The sequence below is a fragment of the Perna viridis genome, chromosome 15, assembly GCF_037379345.1.
Source record: "Perna viridis isolate PV_CMFRI_1.1 ecotype Kerala chromosome 15, ASM3737934v1, whole genome shotgun sequence".
Lineage (NCBI taxonomy): Eukaryota > Metazoa > Mollusca > Bivalvia > Mytilida > Mytilidae > Perna > Perna viridis.
Window position 1 is genome coordinate 24,772,627 of NC_142459.1, and position 21,966 is coordinate 24,794,592.

The window sequence follows — 21,966 nt, forward strand, 5'->3', positions numbered from 1 at the left end:
TTCAGGGACAAATATCAAAGGAATGTAATTCAGGGACAAAGATCAGACATGGAAAACAGACATACACATCGAAGAACATGAAGTAACTAAATTCATACAAAGTAACAAAAGCAAATGAGCAACTCGGACTCCACTAAGAACTGGGAGCATTAACCAGGTGCACCGGTAGGGTAAGCGTCCTCTGCTTTTCTAGAAACACCCGCCGAGTTGCTCATACATGAATTTTATTGCAGTGAATATATCATTATGAAATGTCTGTTATTCTCTTTCTTTGTACAATGAAAACAAACAATAATTAGCCTTAGAAAAAAATATGTTCATCTGACAGAATGAGACTTTGTGCAATTGTGAAAACACATTTAAATTTTCAAATATATTTTGTTCATTCAGGAAGCATTAATGTTGACGCAGCCTGTCCGTAGAATTAAATCATAATCTTAACGTTAATTAAGTACGATAACCAACAATGGAATAATCTTAACGTTAATTAAGTACGATAACCAACAATGGAATAATCTTAACGTTAATTAAGTACGATAACCAACAATGGAATAATCTTAACGTTAATTAAGTACGATAACCAACAATGGAATAATCTTAACGTTAATTAAGTACGATAACCAACAATGGAATAATCTTTTAAATTTTTAAATAGATAATGTTGCAGTAATAATTCAATAATCTTTGGCTAACAATAGGCAAATATTTTTTCCTCACCCAATGAACTATAAATGCTTTTACATTGGAGTACTTAGAAAGCCATTTTTCCTAATGTTAACAAAAGAATGTTTGACACTTAAATCAGATTTATTTTCTGATAGTACTTCTAGCCCTTAATGGAAAAAAACAAAGCAAAACATAATATGAGAACAACTAAAACATTATTACATGATTTTTGTATCTGAAAATAATATTGTTTAAGTGCATTTTACATAATGTGTTATCGTCCTGAGTTTTTGTCGTAGATTGAGTCACTTCCGGCTTTCCAATTCACAGGGTTTAACTGTAATTTGTCTGATTTAATCATTTGAAACAATAAAGAGGTTCTGTCCTTGCCTGAGATTGAATTACAATAAAAAAATTACTTTGTGAAATATTTCATTCCTCAAGTGCGTGGAGACTTTGAGAGTTAATTGTCTCTAGGTGTCAATATCACTTAGAGAAGTGAGAAAATTAACAACAAAATACCATCCCTTGAAAACTGGATATAGAAACATTAAGCATGTTTACTTTAATAGTCCTGGTAAGAATCTTGTAAGATTACTAAAAGGCATATTCCCTAGAGGAGATTCAGTAAGAATTTGGTACTGAGTGAACGATACCACAAAAAGCAGATTCTCTAGAACAGTTACAGTAAGAATCTGGTACTGAGTGAACGATACTACAAAAAGCAGATTGTCAAGAGCAGTCACAGTAATAATCAGGTACTGAGTGAACGATTACATTAGACATATTCTCTTGAACAGACTCAGTATAAGAATATGATATTGAATGGCTGATAATTTAAAACTTATCCTCTAGAACAGCGGCAATAGGAATCTGGTAAAGAATAAAGCATAATTAAAAAACAGATTTCCTAGTACAGTCTCACTATAAGAATCTGGTACTGAGTGAATTGTAACTGAAAAAATCCATATTTCTCGGTTAATTTCAGTATAAAATAAGGTACTGAGAGAGCAATACCTGAAAAACATACATTTTCTAGAACAGTCACACTAAGAATATGGTACTGAGTGAACGATACCTCAAAAACATTTTCCCTAAAACACTCCCAGTAAGAATATGGTGCTGAGTGAACGATACCTCAAGAACATTTTCCCTAAAACATTCCCTGTAAGAATATGGTGCTGAGTGAACAATTAAACAAACACAGACTCCCTAGAAGAGTCACAGTAAGAATCTGGGACTGAGTGAACGATTCCTCAAAAACATATTCCCAAGAATAGTCACAGTAAGAATCTGGTACTGAGTGAACGATACCACAAAAAGCAGATTCTCTAGAACACTCACAATAAGAATCTGGTACTGAGTGAACAATACCTCAGAAACAAATTGCCTAAAACAGTCTCAGTAAGAATTTGATACTGAGTGAACGATACTTCAAATATCAGATTGTCTAGAACAGTCATAGTAAGAATCTGGTATTAAGTGAACGAAAAACCAGATTCATTAGAACAGTCTCAGTAAAATTCTGGTACTGAGTGAGCGATAGCTTAAAAACATATTCTTTGAATTAGTCTCAGTTAGATTCTGAAAAGGGTGTCAGAAGAAAAATAGTAAAAAATGTTCATAATAATGTTCCATGTCTGGACTTTCTTCCTGGATTACATTCTTTTGATTACCGCTATAACCTTGGTTCCATTGATTACTCTTTCAGGAAGGGCTCGCAAAACGAAAATACGTATTGGAAAATAGACATACACAACAAAGAACATAAAGTAACTAAAATAATACATACAAAGCAACAAAAGCAAGTGAGCAACTCAGATTCCACTAAATTCTGGGAGCATGGACCAGGTGCATCGGGAAGGAAAGCGTCCTCTGCTTTTCTAGAAACACTCGCCGAGTTGCTCATAACAAGTCAAGTCCAGGGTAGACAAACGAGGAAAGGAAAACTATGACCCGTTGAAAGTTACATTTGATACGTAACAAAGTAATAAACAATAAAATACATTTAATTATATAATAAAAAATGTATAATATGTATGGAAATTAACATACATATACATGAAACTAATAGTGTGTTGTACTAATCTTTGACATAGAGAGCGCTATCTTTGTTATTCTAGAGTTTTCTTGTGTGTCTTGTCATTATCATTCTTGTTATTTGATGTGTATGTCTATTTCTCCCTGTCTAGTCGTTTTTGAATTATTTTGATTAGTTCTTGTTAATTGATGTGGCTAGTCTGGATAATAATCTTTTAATTCCCGCTCGAGTCTTGGTTCCCAAGATTACTCTTAGTGTTCTATTTATGGTAACTACAAATGTGTTGTACATTTTTGTTCATGTTTCTATATTGTTTCACACATGATGGCTGGCATGTGAAATAATTATAAGTCAAAATAAAGCTTACTCAATGATGTGCATGATATTTTTCGAATTGTCTACATTAGTCCCGTTGAATGTGTCAAGAATTAAATACAAAAGAAATAGGCTAATGATTTTAAGTACCACTCCAGCTAAGAATCATGCAAAATGTGATACATGGTTGGAAAGCCTACATATTTTTATTTTTGATATTTTGTTTGAACTGCTATCGTAAACAGAAACTAACATTCGGATTTTTCATTTAACCCATGTATTTTTTAGATATAAATTACATAGAATGCACTGTAGATTTCAAGATTAAGGGAGGTAACTCAGTAAATGACATTAAAATACAATAGAATCTATTGGATTTTCAATGTTGATTATCTCCTAAGAGCAGAAAGATTGGGATGAATATCAACCCATAAAACAACATAATTACAAAAGTAAAAATATGTAGCCATTTTAGGATGTTTACATATTACAGACTTGGCACGATTCTAATAAAGACAGCAACTTTAAAATACTTGGGTAAAAAGGGTACCTACAAGGATAGTTTTTATGGGGTTTAGGGCTGGTTATGATTTTTTTTCTATTTTTCTTTTTTTTCCCTTTTCTTTTTGTTTTGTTTTGTATTGTTTTGTATTTTTTGCTTCTATTTTTTGTATGATTGGTTTTTTCCTTGTTTGTTCTTGCTTGCTTTTGTTTCGGTGAAGTTTTCTCTTTAACACAAAAAAATATCCAAAAAAATGAAATTCAGGGTGAATCACTTTCTTCGCTTCAGAATAACTATATTTTTATCTATAATTAAAAATATACCCAAAATATAGATAATAATAATTTTGATCGATATTTCAGTTGGTTGACGGTTGGGAGATGAACAACGAGTATTTTCCCAGTCCAGAGGACCATCTGCTATCATTACAGGACCGATACAAAACATTTTGTAATTTAAACAGACCGTCCAAAGTCTTTGTAGCATCACAGAATGTTGCCTTAATACAACACCTTATACCACAAACCGGAAACGGCTTTACAGTTCGAGTCAAGTTTGTCAAGTCCGCTGAGCGTAAGTGTTTTTACTTTTATTGTATTTTTTTTTTCCATTTTTTTGTTTTTTTTTTATCTAAGGTGGTACATCTAGGCTATATCCCTAACTATTGAAATTCATTGTTACTTTTGTTTTAAGCATTTTGCGTACGTTATATATACCCGTCTAATTTACATTTTAAGATTTTTCTGTTTCACGTGAAGGATTTATAAGTTTTATAATATATCATATAAGGTGACATCAAAATAACACTGAATTGGAGTGTTATGTTCCTTAGCTTAAGCCTACCTGGATTTGTCATCGTTTTGTTACCATTGTTTTTCGGGCCATTACAGGGTTGACATAAAGGTATGATTACACCAGCTATAGACATGATGATACATTTGACGGTATATGCTAATTCATTTTGGATTTAGGCTATTCGAAGATGACCTTATTGTGTTTTGCCATATCTTTCTTTTCCTGAACTGTGTTTGGACAAAGTTTTTTTTTCTCAAAGCGTAGTAGGAATACATTCTAAGGACATGTATAAGTCTAGTGCATCTGACTCCTTATTCTTTGATAAGAATGTGTCTATGACTGACGAAGTACCTACCGAAGGTAAAGTCCAAGTCTTGGGTGAACTTTCCATTCTATTGTATATGGGGGTTTGGGAAACATGGGCTGGTAAATGGAGAAAACAGGATTGTGACTTATGATCACGAATATAGTTAATGGGGGTTTTGAAAGAATCGTGGTTCCGGTTTTAAAGTAAATTGATGATTTTAAAATCAATATTTTATTTAATACAAACAAGAGAAAACGGTTGAGGATGTTATTATAGACAGTGAAAATGAGGATTTAATAATGGGGATTTTATGTGAAAGAAAAGCGGTAATCTTCTATAATGTATATGTAATGAGGGCTTGAGTACAAATGGGTACATAAGGCATTTGATGTTTAACGTCACAAAGAAGTAGATGGATTAGTGTTTCAATTAGTTGTAACATTTTTTTATTTAATACAAACAAGAGAAAACGGTTGAGGATGTTATTATAGACAGTGAAAATGAGGATTTAATAATGGGGATTTTATGTGAAAGAAAAGCGGTAATCTTCTATAATGTATATGTAATGAGGGCTTGAGTACAAATGGGTACATAAGGCATTTGATGTTTAACGTCACAAAGAAGTAGATGGATTAGTGTTTCAATTAGTTGTAACATTGAAATCAGTGTGGTTTAATAAATCTAGAATAAGTATCATGATCATATCTCTGTCTTACTGAATATTAAATGTCATGATCTGTATCAAATGCGGTATTAACACAATACTCCTATACCAAACTCCAAGCGCCACTGGCCCGGATGTGATATAAGTTGAATGCTGATACAGCATGTAAAACAGATTTTCAATGAATGGGTTTTGATAGTTGTTTCGTAGAACGTAAATTCTAATATGTCGTTTATAAGCTTCAAACATAATTTTTCACCAACAGAATGAGGAATAATTACATTTAAATTTAATTAATTAATGAGACATTTGGTTTCTTGTTCATGACATAATGACATATTATTCTGGTCTCGTTTAATGGCATTTATAATCTATTCTTATTATCATATATATATAATGTATAATTGGTTTCAATATATAGAAACGATATTAACACATTGACTGTTTGGTGGAATAATTAATAACACCATAACACTTAACCAGGAAGAAAGACACCTCTTGATGACCTAAGCATGTGTGAACTATACTTCCGGGATATCGCATGGAGAGGAATAAAAAGGTGCTCCTAGCGTACTGTTATGAATAAATGATATCCGAGCGGTAAACTCTCTTCAAAAACATGTTCATAAAATGAACACTGTAGAAATTCTTGGTTTTATTAATAGGAATAAATTGATAGCCTACACTTGTTTAAGATTATATAAAACTATTGAATATTTCAATATGTGGCAAAAGTTGTTCAGTTCAGTCAAAAAACGATTTAACGGCTGTTTATATTTATTCTATATGCAGTATAAAACAATATTACCAGAATGATGACAACCAATCTACACGACGCAGTATATAACGATATTACTTGCAATATTATGCCTAATCTATACGCAGTATAAAAACGATATTACCTGACTGATGATGTCCAATTTACACTTTACTCGAAGTATAAAAACTATATTACCAGAATGAGGGTACCCAATCTACACGCAGTATAAAACGGTATTACCTGAATGATGATACCCAATCTACACGAAGTATAAAACAATATTACCTGAATGATGATACCCAATCTACACACAGTATAAAACGATATTACATGAATAATGATATCCAATCTATCCAAGTTTTCGAGCGAAAATCAAAACAAAATATATTCCCGAGACATGGAAAATAGACACACAACAAAAACATGAAATCACCAAAATTAGACTAAAAAAGGATTAAATTTAAATGAGCAACCTGGACACCACTAAAAACTGGAAGTATGGACTAAGTAATCCAATTGGGTATTTAGAGTCCTCTGCTTTTCTAGAAACGCTCACCCAATAGCTCACAAAATGTCACGTCCGAGATAGACGGAAGAGGAAAGGAAAATAAGAAAACTATAGCACGTTGAACAATGGATACATCATAACGATCCACGGGTTCATGAAGACGACCATATAAGTAGTGATGACTTTACCTTGCAGCAACAAAAACCCTGTTCCAGTAGCAGAGATGTTGGCACAACCAAAAGGAAAAATGACAATATGGATATTAGGAGGCATAGATTTTTTAAGTGTATGTAAAATATGAGACTGGTCTCATAGCGCCTCTAATTTCCTTTAACTCAACTTCTTTGAGGTAGATGTGATGTATATAATCCTAGGCACTAACGAAAACTGAGATAAAAGGATCTGGTTAAACGACGTTCCTTCTTTTTTGTCAGATCAGCAATAAAGTCAGTCTCATAGAAGAAAACGAATATGTCAGAAAGTAGCGGAGCACAATCGATTCCAATTAGAATGACGACCTCTTTTGAAGAACACGTTCACTGCATTTAATAAATATATATTGTCGATCAAAAGTTCAAGCATTTTGATAACATCTTCTTCTGTATAGTTGGAAGATGATTTGGAATAATTTTTAGAAAGCAAGAAGAAAATAATACATGTATATCATTAAGCACAAACTCCGAATTTACATTTAACATAAAATTATTTTATCTGAGTGATGATACCCAATTTATGTGCAGTATAACATTATGTCAGCTGAGCGATGGTGTCCTATCGGGACGTGGTATAAAATGATATAAAATTGGCATGATGATTACCCATGACAAAGATGTTACCTGGTTGCTATATCAATCTGCATGTAGTATAAATGTATTTTCTCTATTAATATCTGAGGGAAAAAGTATAGAATAAATAATGTTTTGCATAAAATAATTATTCTTTATCAAATAACAAGGCAAAGTATTTTGTAATATCGTGATGAGCTGTTGCTTCTTGATCATTTGGGACTTGCAAGATCAGTACTATCTTTCCTTGTCTAAACTTATCATCTAGTGATGTGTGATTGATTTTTATTACAATTATCATCATTATGTCTGTGGTTTATCCATACAATGTCATCTGTTTCAAATCTTACATTCTAGTGATTAATTAATTCTAGTACGTCTTTGTTAGAAAGAACTTGAAAGAAATTAAAGCAAAATAATAATTTTAGGTTAAGTCATTCAAAAGAAAGGGAAGAAAAGATATAACTAAATAAATACCCAAATACATCAGCCTACAACCTAAATCTAAACTAGTAATCAGAGATCACCAAAAGGACCCAGTCTGAGAAGTTACGTCAACAAACGTATCTAAATCAACATTTACAGAACGATGAAAATTCCTTAACATCTTTTTAAAAAGTAATATGACACAAAGATGTATAAATATCAAATGTCTCCTGACTGGAGAGTTGCATGAAAACTGCGGTGGAAATTAAGAAATAAATGATTCATTATTGACATGGTTACATATTTCCTTTCAGATGTAAGATATGATGAGTCATACTTATAAAGTGGGAAAAGTCTGGAAAAATATAATTTATCTCCCTTCAGGCAGGTCAATCCTATTAGTATATAAGTCATTGTATATCTATATACTTACAATTGATGACATGAAGTTATCTACCAATCGAATCAATGAGATGCCTATTCGTGATGACGTCATGATATTGTCCGCAAGAGTTCTGGGGAACTCCCGATTGCCATTTTTAACTGATCTCTCTGAGTTAAATCTTTCATTGGTAAAAGAAAACTATTGAACAAACTTTACGACAAACGTGATGACTTTTTATTGAAAATTGTCAATTTTCCTTTCATTTGTGGCAACGTCCCTTAAGCACCTGTCTATGGAATGTTCATATCACAACTCATACGTTATGCCAGAGCTTGCCGAGACTACGCAGACTTTTTGTATCGCGCTAGAACTCTAACAAATAGGCTTCTGGAGCAGGGTTATGTCGCTACAAGATTGAAGTCATCACTACAAAAGTTTTATGGCCGTCATCATGAACTCGTGGATCGTTACGATTTATCCATCTGCGCCATGAAAACTGATTTGTTCAATGTGTCAAAGTTTTCCTTTCCTCTTTCGTCTACCCCAGACTTGACTTTTTATGAGTAACTCGGCTGGAGTTTCTAGAAAAGCAGAGAACACTTACCCTACCAGTGCTTCTGGTCCATGCTCCCAATCTTTTAGTGGAGTCTGAGTTGCTTATTTGCTTTCGTTACTTAGTATGTATGATTTTAGTTACTCTATGTCCTTTGTTGTGTGTGTCTAGTTTTTGTCCCTGGATTACATTCTTTTAATTACCGCTATATATAACCTTGGTGCCCTTGATTACTCTTTCATTATTGTCTTTTTTTCTTACCTTTTCTTTATTTTCTAAAAATGCACATTGAAGCAATGGAATATGAAACAAACCATTTATTTTCTTGAAAAAGCGTAGTATGAAGAAACTTTATTTGGAAAGTAAAAGACTTCTAATTTAGTTTTTACACGAGGGTAACTGTGAGTAAAAACAGTAGTTATTAAAGCGATCGGCTTTTTGGAGCGAATAAAGTACGATGATACACTTAGAAAATAACTCATGTCGGGTGTTGTAATGTAGTCATTTCCAGATGAGCTGTTTTATAATGGATTATACCGAGCGTAATGAGTACAGCACCATTCCTAACATGAACTATTTCTATTGTTAAAGGATTGATTTAAATGTTTGACCCAGTTATGCTTGCATAACCAACTTTGGGGCAATTTGTTTGTACAATAACCGCTTCACAGTTCGAAGCGTAAACTGTCCTAAAATCGGTTGTTTCACATTACTTTGTCAAAAATTAGAAACTATCCTAAAATGACAGAACAGGACTATTTTTGAATCTCAATTGTTAAGAGGTGCATGGATATAATGTGTGTATATCGTTTGAAAAATTACATATTATACTCCTTTTTTGGCCCACAGATGCGTGATATTCTTTTGTTACGTGTGAATCCTGGCGGTTTTGACCTATTAAATGAATAATCCACCAATACATTAAATACACGTACTACATGTCTCTGTATGAAAATCTAACTACAGAATGACAATCGTGAATAAGAAATGTTTTTTATCGTATGACGTTCAGGTATATATTTGGTATAATGATATTGTAAGTTATTCAAAAACGTGATCAGTTTATTCATTTATTTACTCTTTCCCCATCCTCATTCACCATGTCCCAATTCCCCATTCTCTACCCCCCTTTCCATCATCCCCCTAACTCAGAATGGGTAGTTTACTCCCTTACAAGTACTGTACTAGTTCCAGAAATATTGTTAGATTTAAGTAGAAGTAGACCTGGTAAGAAACATAACTCTTGAAATCAGTGATATGTTTGTATCACATATAATTTCACCAAAGCCTCTCAAGCTTCTGTTTGACGCAGAATAAAATCAATTCAAGTTAATTAGATGCTTACATAAGATGGATGTAAAATGCTGCATACAAACGTTCCAATGATTTTTAAGAGTTGTGTCCCTTTCCCTAGGTCTATATCCTTAATATCCAACGGGTTTTTTATGTATTACCAAGATATCAGCATCAGGTTCCCAGTGCAATGTGTAATGTAAAGTTGAATTCTACTTTCAAGAATTGTAAACTAAAGTACATTTTTTTAAACTTTTCTAATGTATATCAAAATACAATTTGCCTAATGCATAAGTGTCATCTCCATGTCTTTTTATTATTATTATTATTATTATTATTATTATTATTATTATTATTTATTATTATGAATTCAATAGTTCTCTCTTTAGTATTTACAGTACATATCAACTTTAAATTAAGTAGCACTCCACATAAGAATCATGCAAATGTGATTCATGATTGGAAAGCCTACATATTTTTATTTTTTTGGTATTTCGTTTAAAATGTCATAGTAAACAGAAAGTAACATGTCGCTTTTCATATACCCCTTGTTCATAGGAGATAAAAATTATATAGAATGTACTGTAGAATTTAAAATTAATGGAGATAACTCTTTAAATGACACATAAATACAATAGTGGTTTATATCATAAGAGCAGACTGATTGGAATGAATAATTATAAATTTTATCATATAGATCTATAAAGCAATTAAATAAGAAAAATAAAAATATGTAGCCTTTTTTTTCGGTATATCGAATTTTACAGAATTTGCATGATTCTTAAATAGACTGCTTCTTAAATCCAATTAGTCAGGATAGATTAGATTCTAATGGTGTTGTCAGTGACAGAGTATTTCCTTGCATGTCTCAAATCAAGTGATTATGTTCAGCTGATAGAATGTTGTAAACAATCTACATCTTATTACCCCGAATGTAAAGTTATCACATATTACTACATTTTTTTCCAACATGTTTTAATTATAAAGTCAGTTTAAGCACTTGAACTTTTCGGAGTACCTTAATATTTTACGTATGTCATTTCTATTCACATTTCAATTCAATTCAATAAAACATAAGGAATAAAACAATAAAACTACAAAGATATCTTTGTATCAAAGGGCATTTGTATATGTATATATACGTGTAAGTAAAGTGAAAAAACGTAGAAGTAAGAATGAAAATAAAATCGCGTTGAAGTTATGTGTATGCAACCAAGCATGCAAATAATATTCTAAAGTCCCTTGGGAAAAATTATGAAAAATACTTAAGTATTTATGAAGTAGGTTCCATTGTCCTTCTTGTTTGTTTGTTTGTTTGTTTGTTTTGTTTTTATGTGTTTCATTTTATTTGTTTTGCTTTTTTTGTTTTGTTTTTTTGTTTTTGTTTTGTTTTTATTTATTTTTTTATTTCTTGGTTTCTTTTAGTTTGCTTTTTTAATTGTTTTGCATTTTTGTTTATCGTAATGTATGTGAAAAATGTTTTGAAGTTGAATTTTGTCTTTAAGTCTGTGTTAATTCAATTGCAGCCTGTAACGTAGTGTCTGCAGCTGAAGCTGGTATACACACACTGAAGAATTTTGGTTCCCGCCGTAACTGTTCTGTATCGATTATCTACCCTGAAACAATCAACCTTGCTTCCGTCGACGTTGGTGTCACTCCTAAACATGCGGTCGTCGAAGGGGAATTTGGCATTTCGGGAAAGGTAACTATAACTCATATATGTATAAGTATAATTGTGAATAGTTCATGTCGATCGTTTCATTTCTTCGTCTAAAATTCAAGTTTAATGCTTTTCATACCAATGTTTGTCCAAATCCCTGTAGAAGTTTCACTACCTTGTCGGTTAATTTATCATTAATTATCAACTCAACATATGTTTCAGTGTTTTTAATAATTAAAACCTCTATTGGTTTTATTTTTTAAACCGATTTCTATTTTTCTTTATACATTCAAATCCTCGTCGCCCCAATCAAAGACCTCATAACCATCTAAAATCATCAATCCCCTAATCCTCAATTTAATATCCCAATTTTCACGTTCGAAGTCCTGATTTCCCAATTTCCAAAAGAAAATCTTACACTTTACAAGGACATAAATCTATTAATTTGAGAAATGATTTACAGTGTCTGTCATCCAACGGAGGTGATTTCGTCGAGGTCATGGGGGGAAACAGCTTTGAACTGAACGATTCTGGAGAAAGAAGAGACGTTGTTTGTGGCATGAAATCTAATTCTGGTATGTTGATAATGTGTGTTTACGGCACGAAATCTAACTCCGGCATGTTAAGAATGTTTTTTTGTTTCATGTGATCTAACTCCTGTATGTCAACAATATTGTATGTAACATGAACTCTAACTATAGTATGTTTACAATGGTTGACCTGTGACATGACAACTAACTCTGGTATGTTAACGATGATTGTCTGTGACATGAAATCTAACTCGGGTATATTTACAATGGTTGTCTGTGACATGAAATCTAACTCCGGTATACTTACAATGTTTGACTTTGTCATGAAATCTAACTCTGGTATATTTATAATGGTTGTCTGTAACACGAAATCTGACTCAATGTGTGATTACTTTATAAAGTGAGATTGAGTAAGAAATATATTATAAATTTTTATAATTATTATTAATATTTGGTCATTAATATTTTGGGAACTATTTCTTCTCATTCTTTTTTATTTTTTTTTTTTTTTTCATGTGAGATTTTGTTCCTTGTACGTTTTCCAATTGAATTATATAATATTTATTTACATATATTTATTTTCATATGTAATTGAACTACATGTATTAAATAATGCGCAAAGGAAAAAAAATGTGCAAAAGGAATACTATTGACCAAACTTTACGACAAACGTCGTGACTTTTCATTTAGAATTGTCAACTTTCTTTTCATCTGTGCAACATTCCTTCAGCACCTGCGTATGGTGTTTTCATATCACAACTCATACGTTATGCCAGAGCTTGCCGTAACTACACAGACTTTTTGTATCGCGCTAGGACAGGGTTATGTTGCTACAAGATTGAAGTCATCACTACAAAAGTTTTATGGTCGCCATCATTAACTCGTGGATCGTTATGGTGTATCCATCTGCACCATGAAAACTGATTTGTTCAACGTGTCATAATTTTCCTTTCCTCTTTCGTCTACCCAGGACTTGAATATGTATTAAATACATGAAATAGGTATCTATATATTTATTGTCTTACAAGACAAAAAAAATCGTTCTAGATAAATCCGTATGCATGTGACTTCTTGTGACCTTAATTCGCGCATGTGCTGTAAGGGTCGCCTCTTAAATAACAAATCTAATTGCAAAGCGAAAGTAGTCATTCAACGGTAAGGAAGACCGACGGACTCAAGCAATAAGAATATAACGCAAGAATCCTTTCGATATTTACCTATTGTGACATAATTTGGCTCAAATATGGTCATTTTTTATTTGTAAACTAATCAAGAAGTAGATAAAATGAAATGAAAACAAGACAGGTGCTTAACTGTGTATCCCTTATTGTTAATTTATACAAAGGTTAAAGTATTTTAACCCAGGTGAATGTCCTGTCGTTGATCTTCGGAAGTAATGGCAAAAAAAAATTAGATCAGAGCCAGCGATCTTCTCTGATTTAAAAAACGTTCATTTCACAATATTATTTAGGTATTCTCGACATTTATTGCTTCAATTGCATTACTTCTAACTTATTTCATTGAATCAGCAAAATTCAGTAGAATCAAAACTGAACAAATTTGGCAGCTAACGCAGCTTTAATATTCTTTGTGGTGTATGACTGTTTTCCATGTTTGGTCTTAGTCCCTGGATTACTTTCCTTTGATTACCGCTTGAACTTTGATTCCCTAGAATACTCTATGCACACTGAATCATAATAATAAAAAATAGAAATGATAACATATTGTTCAATAACATTTAAACACTTTTATCTTTTATTTTCATTATTATTTATTTAGGACTTGGGGAGACCGTTGTTGGTTGTCAACACTGTTATTTTGATGTCATTATCATTTATTTAGGACTTGGGGAGATCGTTGTTGGCTGACAACACTCTGTTTTTATTGTTTTTATTATTTATCCAGGACTTGGGGAGACCGTTGTTGGTTGTCAACACTCTGTTGTTTTAATGTCATTATTCTTTATTTAGGACTTGGGGAGATCGTTGTAGGCTGTCAACACTCTGTTGTTCGACTGGTATCAAGTGGGAACTTCTACAACACTGTAACCTTCATCTACCGGCCGCCATCTGAGGCAGAACTCGCAATACAGGATACATTTTGCTAATAAAGGTATGTACTGCACACTTAATACTCCTTTCAGAAGGCCGATCTTGCGATGTAGAGGCTCATGCATGTATTCATCAATGCATCATTTAACACCCTCTTTCAGACAAAGCTAGATAGTGTCCTATCCAGGCATAACTCGACATTTAGGTACCAGCTGAAATAAAGTTCATCTAATAACTCAATTTACACTTCCTCTTCCTAAACCTAATCATTCTAAAGTTTTTGAAAACGTATGTATTTGTTCAAACCGACCGCAGCAATTATACTTAAAACGTAAGAATCGTTAAACATAAATAAAATTACTGAAATGAAATGCATCGTTAATGTTGTAATTTCTACCAAATCAAAATTATGAACGAGTTAAAAAAAATCATAGTTTTGGGGATCATAAACATTGCATCTACACCCCAAGAACTTGAGATAAAGGACACAACAGACAGTTGAAGTCTGCCTCATTTCTTGTTCTTAGGAATGGAAAAGTAAACATCAAGATCAAACTATGCGACAAACTTTATTGCTGGTTTGATCCAAAAGAAGGAACACCCTTTAGCTATATCCATTAATCTCAGTCTCCACTATATATATGACGTATTATCGTTAAATGATCCTAGTTTGGGGGATTTTATACATCGCATATACACCAACGAACTTGTGATAAAGGATACAACAGAGACTGTGAAGTCAGTCTAATATCTTGATATTCATTTATATATCGATGATAACCGGAAACATTTGACCGAACAATACGATAAACGCGACGTCTTTTAATTCCGTATTATCAACTTTACTTTCATACGTGGCATCATTCCTTCAGCTCCTGCATATGGAGTTTTCATATCATAGCTCATACGTTGACAGAGATTTCCGTAACAACGCAGACCTTTTTGTTTTGTATCGCGCTAGACTTCTTTCAAATAAACTTCTGGAACAGACTTATGTTGCTGCAAGATTGAAGTCATTACTACAGAATTTTTTTTTGTTGTCATCATTTACTCGTATATCGTTACGGTGTATCTCTCTGCACTATGAAAACTTATTTTGTTCAACGTGTCAGAGTTTTCCTGTCCTCTTCCGTCTACCCTATATTGCTACAAGATTGAAGTTTTATGGTCGTCATTATGAACTCGTGGATCGTTATGGTGTATCCATCTGCACCATGAAAACTGGTTTATTCAACGGGTCATGGTTTCCTTTCCTCGTTTGTCTACCCTGGAATTGACTTTTTATGAGCAACTCGGTGGTTGTTTCTAGAAAAGCAGACGATGCTTACCCTATAGGTGCACCTGGTCCATGCTCCAAGTTTTTAGTGGATTCCGAGTTGTTCATTGACTTTTGTTACTTTGTATGTTTTTATGTTTATTTATATTTTTTTTTTATCATTTCCGCCAGAAACTAGATTCCCTTTGTTACCTTCTGCACCTACGTATGGAGTTTTCATATCACAATTCAAACGCAGCCTACCGAAGCAACATACTTTCTGTACCTTGATTGGCCTCCTACAATTTAGCTTCAGTAAGAGTGTTATGTTGTTACAAAATCGAAATCATCACTACTTTAGTTGTCTTCATGAACTCGCGGATCATTATGTTGTATCCATCTAAACCATGTTGATTGATTCTCTTTAAGCGTATCATAGATTTCCCTTCCTCTTTTGTCCAAACTGAAAGTGATATTTTATGAGCAATTCGGCTGGTGTTTCTAGATAAAGCAGAGTACGCTTAACTTGACGGAACAGTTGGTCCATGTTAAAAAGAAGTCAGAGTTGCTCATTGGGTTAATCTTTTGTGTAATTGTGGTTGTTTCTTGTTCATTGTTGTGGGTGTCAGTATTCCTTGTCTAGTCTTTATCCTGGAATAAGTTTTGTGAGAACCGCTCATATATCTTTTATCCCACTTAAACAGCAGAACCCCGTATATACGTATTACATATCAAAGAGTAATCAAGGAAACTAAGGTTATAGCGGTTATCAAAAATGTAATCCAGGGACAAAGACCAGACATGGAAAGCAGACATACATAACAACGAACATAACTAAAATCATGTATACAAAGTAACAAAAGCAAATGAGCAACTCGGACTCCACTAAAAACTGGGAACATGGACCAGGTGCACCGGTAGGGAAAGCGTCCTTAAAAGATATTAAACTTCTGTTTCGAAGCTAAAAGTGCATATCCCCCATCAAATTTGGAACTATACAGTTCGATCAAAACATAATTGTTTTACACATATCATTGTGATGTCATGAAATAGTAGCCGTTAGAGTACATTTACTTGCCGAACATACCTTTTACCACCATAATTCGTAATCCATTTGGATTCATAGTATATTATATTTTTAAATTTCACTTAAACATTTTTGGATTTCGGTAATTTATTATTGAATGACTATTTTATTTGTAATTTTTTTCAGGAACTTCAAAAGGAAATATATGACCAGGATCATTCAATTATTCATAAAGCAGAACCAGATAAGAAACGAAAAATGACGCTACATTTGAGCAAATTTGTAAACCCAAATACTGGATCTATTCAAATTAAAAATTACATCATTGTGTAATCATTTGTGTGGATTTACTGTTGCCATGATGGATAATCCCAAAAATTGTGTCTTCGTTTATCTGTAAAACGACTACCTCAAAAGCATTTAAAACAACAGGCTATGTGTGTTAACTATATATTTTGCACGAAACAAAATAATTAAACCTATGAGACACTAAATTTAGATATCGACATCAAAATGCCAAAGTATCTAATCAAAAGAAGTCAGAGACATTAAGAATCTAAGACGTACTATGAGTAACAAAAAGGGAAAACTCTGATACCCGAGAGTAACATTTAACAGTTCTCTAAGATGCCCCGACGAGAACTATTATATCTTACCCAAGGCTGTCTGAGAACTCCAAATCTCGCATGAGAAAGCTGTTGTTTGATTCTTTTTCTCATGGAAGAATAATATCCAATAAAATATTTGAATTGAAATTACCTATCTAATTTAACAGCTGATCATGGTGTATCAATGTGGCCAGTCAGGGGCGGATCTTGACAGTTTGAAAATGAGGGGGTTTCAGCCGGGTTCCTCGAAGAAAAAGAGTGGGGGCTAAGACTTTATTTACCAAATTTTGTCAATTTTCCAATAAATGGGAGGAGTGACAAAACCTTGCATCCCTCCAGGGTGCGCCACTACCAGTGATCATCCAAGACCATGGGTAAAGTAGGGGCCACTTCAAAATATAAAGAAAAAATCAATCACCTGTTATTCTCGATAAAATTATTGTTTTAAATGATTTTTCAAACGATGCAATGGAAGTTGAAATTCTACAATGCAGAAGTAAAGACAAACTTTCACTCTTTTAAAAGATGAGGTACACAATTGCATCATGTGTTAAAGTGTCCTTGACATCCATTCAGCATTTTTAAAGTAGTTACAAATAAGAATATGGTCCCATCTTAGTCATCCAATGACAAAGTCCATATTTTGTATCAGGAATCCCCAGAAGTCATTTAGATAAAAAAAAAACAAAACAGGAGATGCACGATGGCTTCAATTATCAACAGGGTAATATAAAATTTTTCGTGTAAAATTAGTCGTACGTTATGACGTCATAAAAGATCAAAGTACTGTGACGTCAAAAACTTCGTATATTTTACACTTAAGATTTTTTGTGAAAAAGAATGCTTGTCTTTAACAATAAAAAAAACAAAAGGAACGTGCATATGAATTAATAGCAGAGTGAAACCCTAAAGCTTGTTACGGTAATGCCTGTGTAGTTTCAGAGCCAAAGGCTGCCGAAACTGCACAGACATTTTGTATCGCGCTAGAACTCTAACAAATAGGCTTCTGGAACAGGGTTACGTTCTCATAATATAAACATTGTACGTACTTCGGATATCAATTTGAGGTTCTCAAATATAAATATTGTATGTACTTCGGATAGCAATTATCTTTTGTTACTTAAGTTAAATTATTTTTAGACTTCCAAAAAGTCGTTTTTTTATTTTAAATTAATTATTTGGGACACTATTGTTAGTTTTCATTCTCTCTACGATATTTCACTTCCGGACGTTGAATTTTTGTTCACATCATTTTGCAGTCCGGTAGTATGCACGCGTAGTTACTGTGGAGCTCTGTGCTTTCGCAGTGACTTGATCCGTGCTCGCTATAAAAAAATCTTATTCCTTCAGACCACTCCTATATTAAATGATATGGACATGTTCTATGTGCCACAGATTGCATAAAAATATATTGTAATGTTAATGTTGATGTTCGTAATAATTTTTCATGATGTCACGTAAAAATGTTTTAACATTTAATTTTCATTAGATGTTATTCATGAATAATAAGAGAAAACTCCCACGATTTCAATTACTGTAAAAATAAATTAGACAGAATTAAAATATAATTAGTCAAAAACACCTTTGAACTATTTCCATATCAATCATAGGCAAACTTTTGCAAAGTTTTTGATTAAATTTTATAATGATTTTAAAGGGTGATTTTGAATAAAAACCATTAATATACGACCAAAATACAAAAATAGTATTTTATAAGTTGGGTTTTATTATAATGTCAGAACAGCTTTACATCAACATAACTAAAGATATGACAGGTTATTGATCCTAAAAGTATAATTTCAATGTCTGATATAAATGTGTTTGGAGTATTGTTGATGTCAATATTATGCATAAAACTATGGCATTAGTTTGTGATTCACAAGCATTTTGCCAATTCTAAACAAGATGTAAACAACATAAACATAGAATGACATTTACACTTCGTGATGAGTATATCATTAACACAATGGTTTCATGTCTATCATGTTCTGCGCAAATGTCAAAGGCAGCTGAAGTATTCTGACCAACTGTTCATTGAGAGACCTAATAGGATCTATACACGCTCCAAATGGAAGCAACAACACGTAAATCCAGGCAAGTAAAAACGCTATAGGCCACCCTACAAACCACAATAATAACAACCAAATTATAGCAGACAGACATCCCTTTATACCATTTCCGCTTCCAGTACCATGACCTTCACCCATCGTACTTGATAAATTAAAGAGGCTGTAATTGAGAAATATAGTAATGCTTATACTACAATATTTTATAAGGAGAAAACATTGAAACATATCGATTATATAGTATTATGGGATTGCAGCGAATCAAAAAATAGATAAATAATTCATATCCCTGCTTGATTCTTTTTTACTATCTAGAAGTGAACGTAAGGGACTAGCTTGACACAAAATATCGTTACTATTGTATTTTTATTTAAAACATTATCCAACTGTTTTTTTTATAACTTTTATTGTTTACAACAGTCAATACCGTGTCACTGCTTGTGGAAGTCTTTTTTTCCCAAGGATGCTGCCATTTGTAAACTTGACTTAACTATGGTTCCTCCTATTTGAGATTATTATTTTTGTTACTATGTGATTTCCATTAGCTATAACCTAGAGATGTTTCTGGCTTATTTCTGAATCGATACTTTTTTTTAAAAATAATTCTTTAAATAGAAAATCTGAGCTTTTCAAATTCATCATTTCCTGACATTCCAAAAGATAATAAGATAACATAACTTTAGATTCTCATTTAACTTTCTTATATATTCCGTTTCTGGATAAATAAATGTCAATGTTTTAGTTTACAAACATAGTAAATAAGGGAAACTGATAATACTCGAGATTCAAATACTAGTACTTTGAGGTTCCAATACTAGTACATTGGGATTCCAATACTAATACGTTGAGATTCCAATAATAGTACTTTGAAATTCCAATACTGGTACTTTGACATTCCAATTGCTTGATTCATTGTTTGTTTGATCAGAATAAAAATCATACCGTAACATTAAAGATCGGTATCTATCTATCAGATTATGTTGTATTCGTATATGTGCTGAAATAAAACTTCAGTTATATTTTTTTACATTCTTTTTTAATATTTGAGCGTAGGCGAATATTTCAAAACCTACAGCATAAAGTTTGAGACTAAGTCTAATTCAAATTATGACTAGTCTGAAAAGGAATCAGTTGCCCTGGCGGGAAACCTCTCGTAAAGCAAAAAGATTAAAGAATGCAGTGCCTTTTAATCTCTTACTAAGCGCGCCAAAGTGTTCAATACATTTTTAGAAATACTGAAAATGAATCTCCAGTAAATCTTGTAATAAGAGAAATAGATTTCGTTTTTTTTTCTATTATTATTATTTTATTATCATATATATATATATATACAACGTCTCAGAATGTGACGACTCTATTTGCTACACTGCTCCATCGGATCAAATTGATACAGGAAAGATATATAAACGTATAGAAAGGTCTGAAAAATTCGCAACGATGTTAGAACTGTCAAATTTGCGATGCAAATTTTTGGTCGTTCCCTCCGCGGGACTCGAACTCTTACTGCTGTGACATCTATGGCAACACCGCCTGCATAAAGTCCAGCGCCCTAGACCACTCGGCCAGCTAGGCTATAAAAATATAGCTTTTGTTGGCCGGGTCATTCCCGTTCAACTTAGTACACGATGTATGGTATTTCGGGACAGTGGCCGAGTGGTCTAGGGCACTGGACTTCGTGCAGGCGATGTTGCCATAGATGTCACAGCATTATGAGTTCGAGTCCCGCGGAGGGATCGACAAAAATTTGCTTCGCAAATTTGCCAGTTCTAACATCGTTGGGATTTTAACAATATATATACACAAACTCAACCATTAATTCTAATAACATAATAATCTAAACGTTTAAGTAAAGAATGATTTGAGCGGACTCGGGGGTGTGACAAACCTGTCATGCAATCTGAATTGTATCTGTACAGATTATTCAAATATTCATGTATATGTATGCATGTGTACATGTGTATTTCGTATGAGTGCAAAGTTCCTTATCGTCAGTATTGATTCTCTATTTAAATAGATTTTGATGACCAACCTACCTTTTTTAGGAAAGTAATCACGTTGATTTGTTTACATAGTAAAGTATAACTTCCGTGTCTTGTCATCAACACTTGACATCATGTGAGATGAATGTATTGTCATGTGACAAAAAACAGTACAGTATACAATCTTACCAACGGTATTCTTAATGAACATACACTTTTGGGTTTTAATGCAAAAAGGGGTGTGTTCGGTTTCTATTAAACAATGCCCTGAAACAAACATTTTTAAATCAATATGATTTCAGCTCATTTAGAAATTATTGCAATGTCTTCATCATTGCGGAATATTTTAAAACCAATACTGCCTCTTTCGATTAGATTTGAATTGTAGTATTGTAGTGTTTTCATATGTTTTCCATGTCTGGTCTTTGTCCCTGGATTACATTCCTTAGATTACTGCTATAACCTTGGTTCCCTTGATTACTCTTTTACACTTTTGACTTATAGAAGTTCTACAACATTTTCCCAAATTAAACATGTGCTTTTGTGTTAAATGACATTTTATTTTAAAATGTTATACTTTACATTGTAAACAAATTATGTATAAAAACGGACGTACATAAGAACAAATGCTGAAACTATATAGCATAAATATTTTCATTTACTAAGACAAATTACCATTACTCATTTTGTAAAATTACTCCTTATGTAACAACCTTTATTGAGTGTTTCGGTAAAAGAAACAAAATAATTAGCTCCATGTGCTTTTGGTGTATGTGCGCACACTCCAATA

General features: G+C 32.7%; 1 protein-coding gene and 1 long non-coding RNA gene across 5 annotated transcripts in view; one reads left to right on the plus strand and one right to left on the minus strand.

Annotated features, from left to right (window-relative positions):
* Positions 1 to 16,856, plus strand: part of LOC148597579 (corticotropin-releasing hormone-binding protein-like) — a 49,086-nt gene extending 32,230 nt beyond the window's left edge. Inside the window, exons 4-9 of one of the 4 annotated variants that reach the window (XM_088563657.1) lie at positions 3,887 to 4,097; positions 11,527 to 11,702; positions 12,124 to 12,235; positions 13,970 to 13,990; positions 14,182 to 14,302; positions 16,710 to 16,856. In XM_088563657.1, coding sequence (XP_088419783.1) covers positions 3,887 to 4,097; positions 11,527 to 11,702; positions 12,124 to 12,235; positions 13,970 to 13,990; positions 14,182 to 14,297 — 636 coding nt within the window. In that variant the 3' untranslated portion in view covers positions 14,298 to 14,302; positions 16,710 to 16,856. Of the gene's footprint in view, positions 1 to 3,886; positions 4,098 to 11,526; positions 11,703 to 12,123; positions 12,236 to 13,969; positions 13,991 to 14,032; positions 14,074 to 14,160; positions 14,303 to 16,709 lie in introns of those variants that run through there. The other 3 variants (XM_088563656.1, XR_015919109.1, XM_088563658.1) reach the window with 3 other exon arrangements.
* A 1,981-nt stretch (positions 16,857 to 18,837) lies between these two features.
* LOC148597580 (uncharacterized) lies at positions 18,838 to 21,404 on the minus strand. The gene is made up of 2 exons (XR_015919110.1): positions 21,231 to 21,404; positions 18,838 to 19,360 (listed from the first exon to the last, which is right to left on the minus strand). It is a non-coding gene; the product is annotated as an uncharacterized LOC148597580 (long non-coding RNA).
* Positions 21,405 to 21,966: the final 562 nt, after the last annotated feature.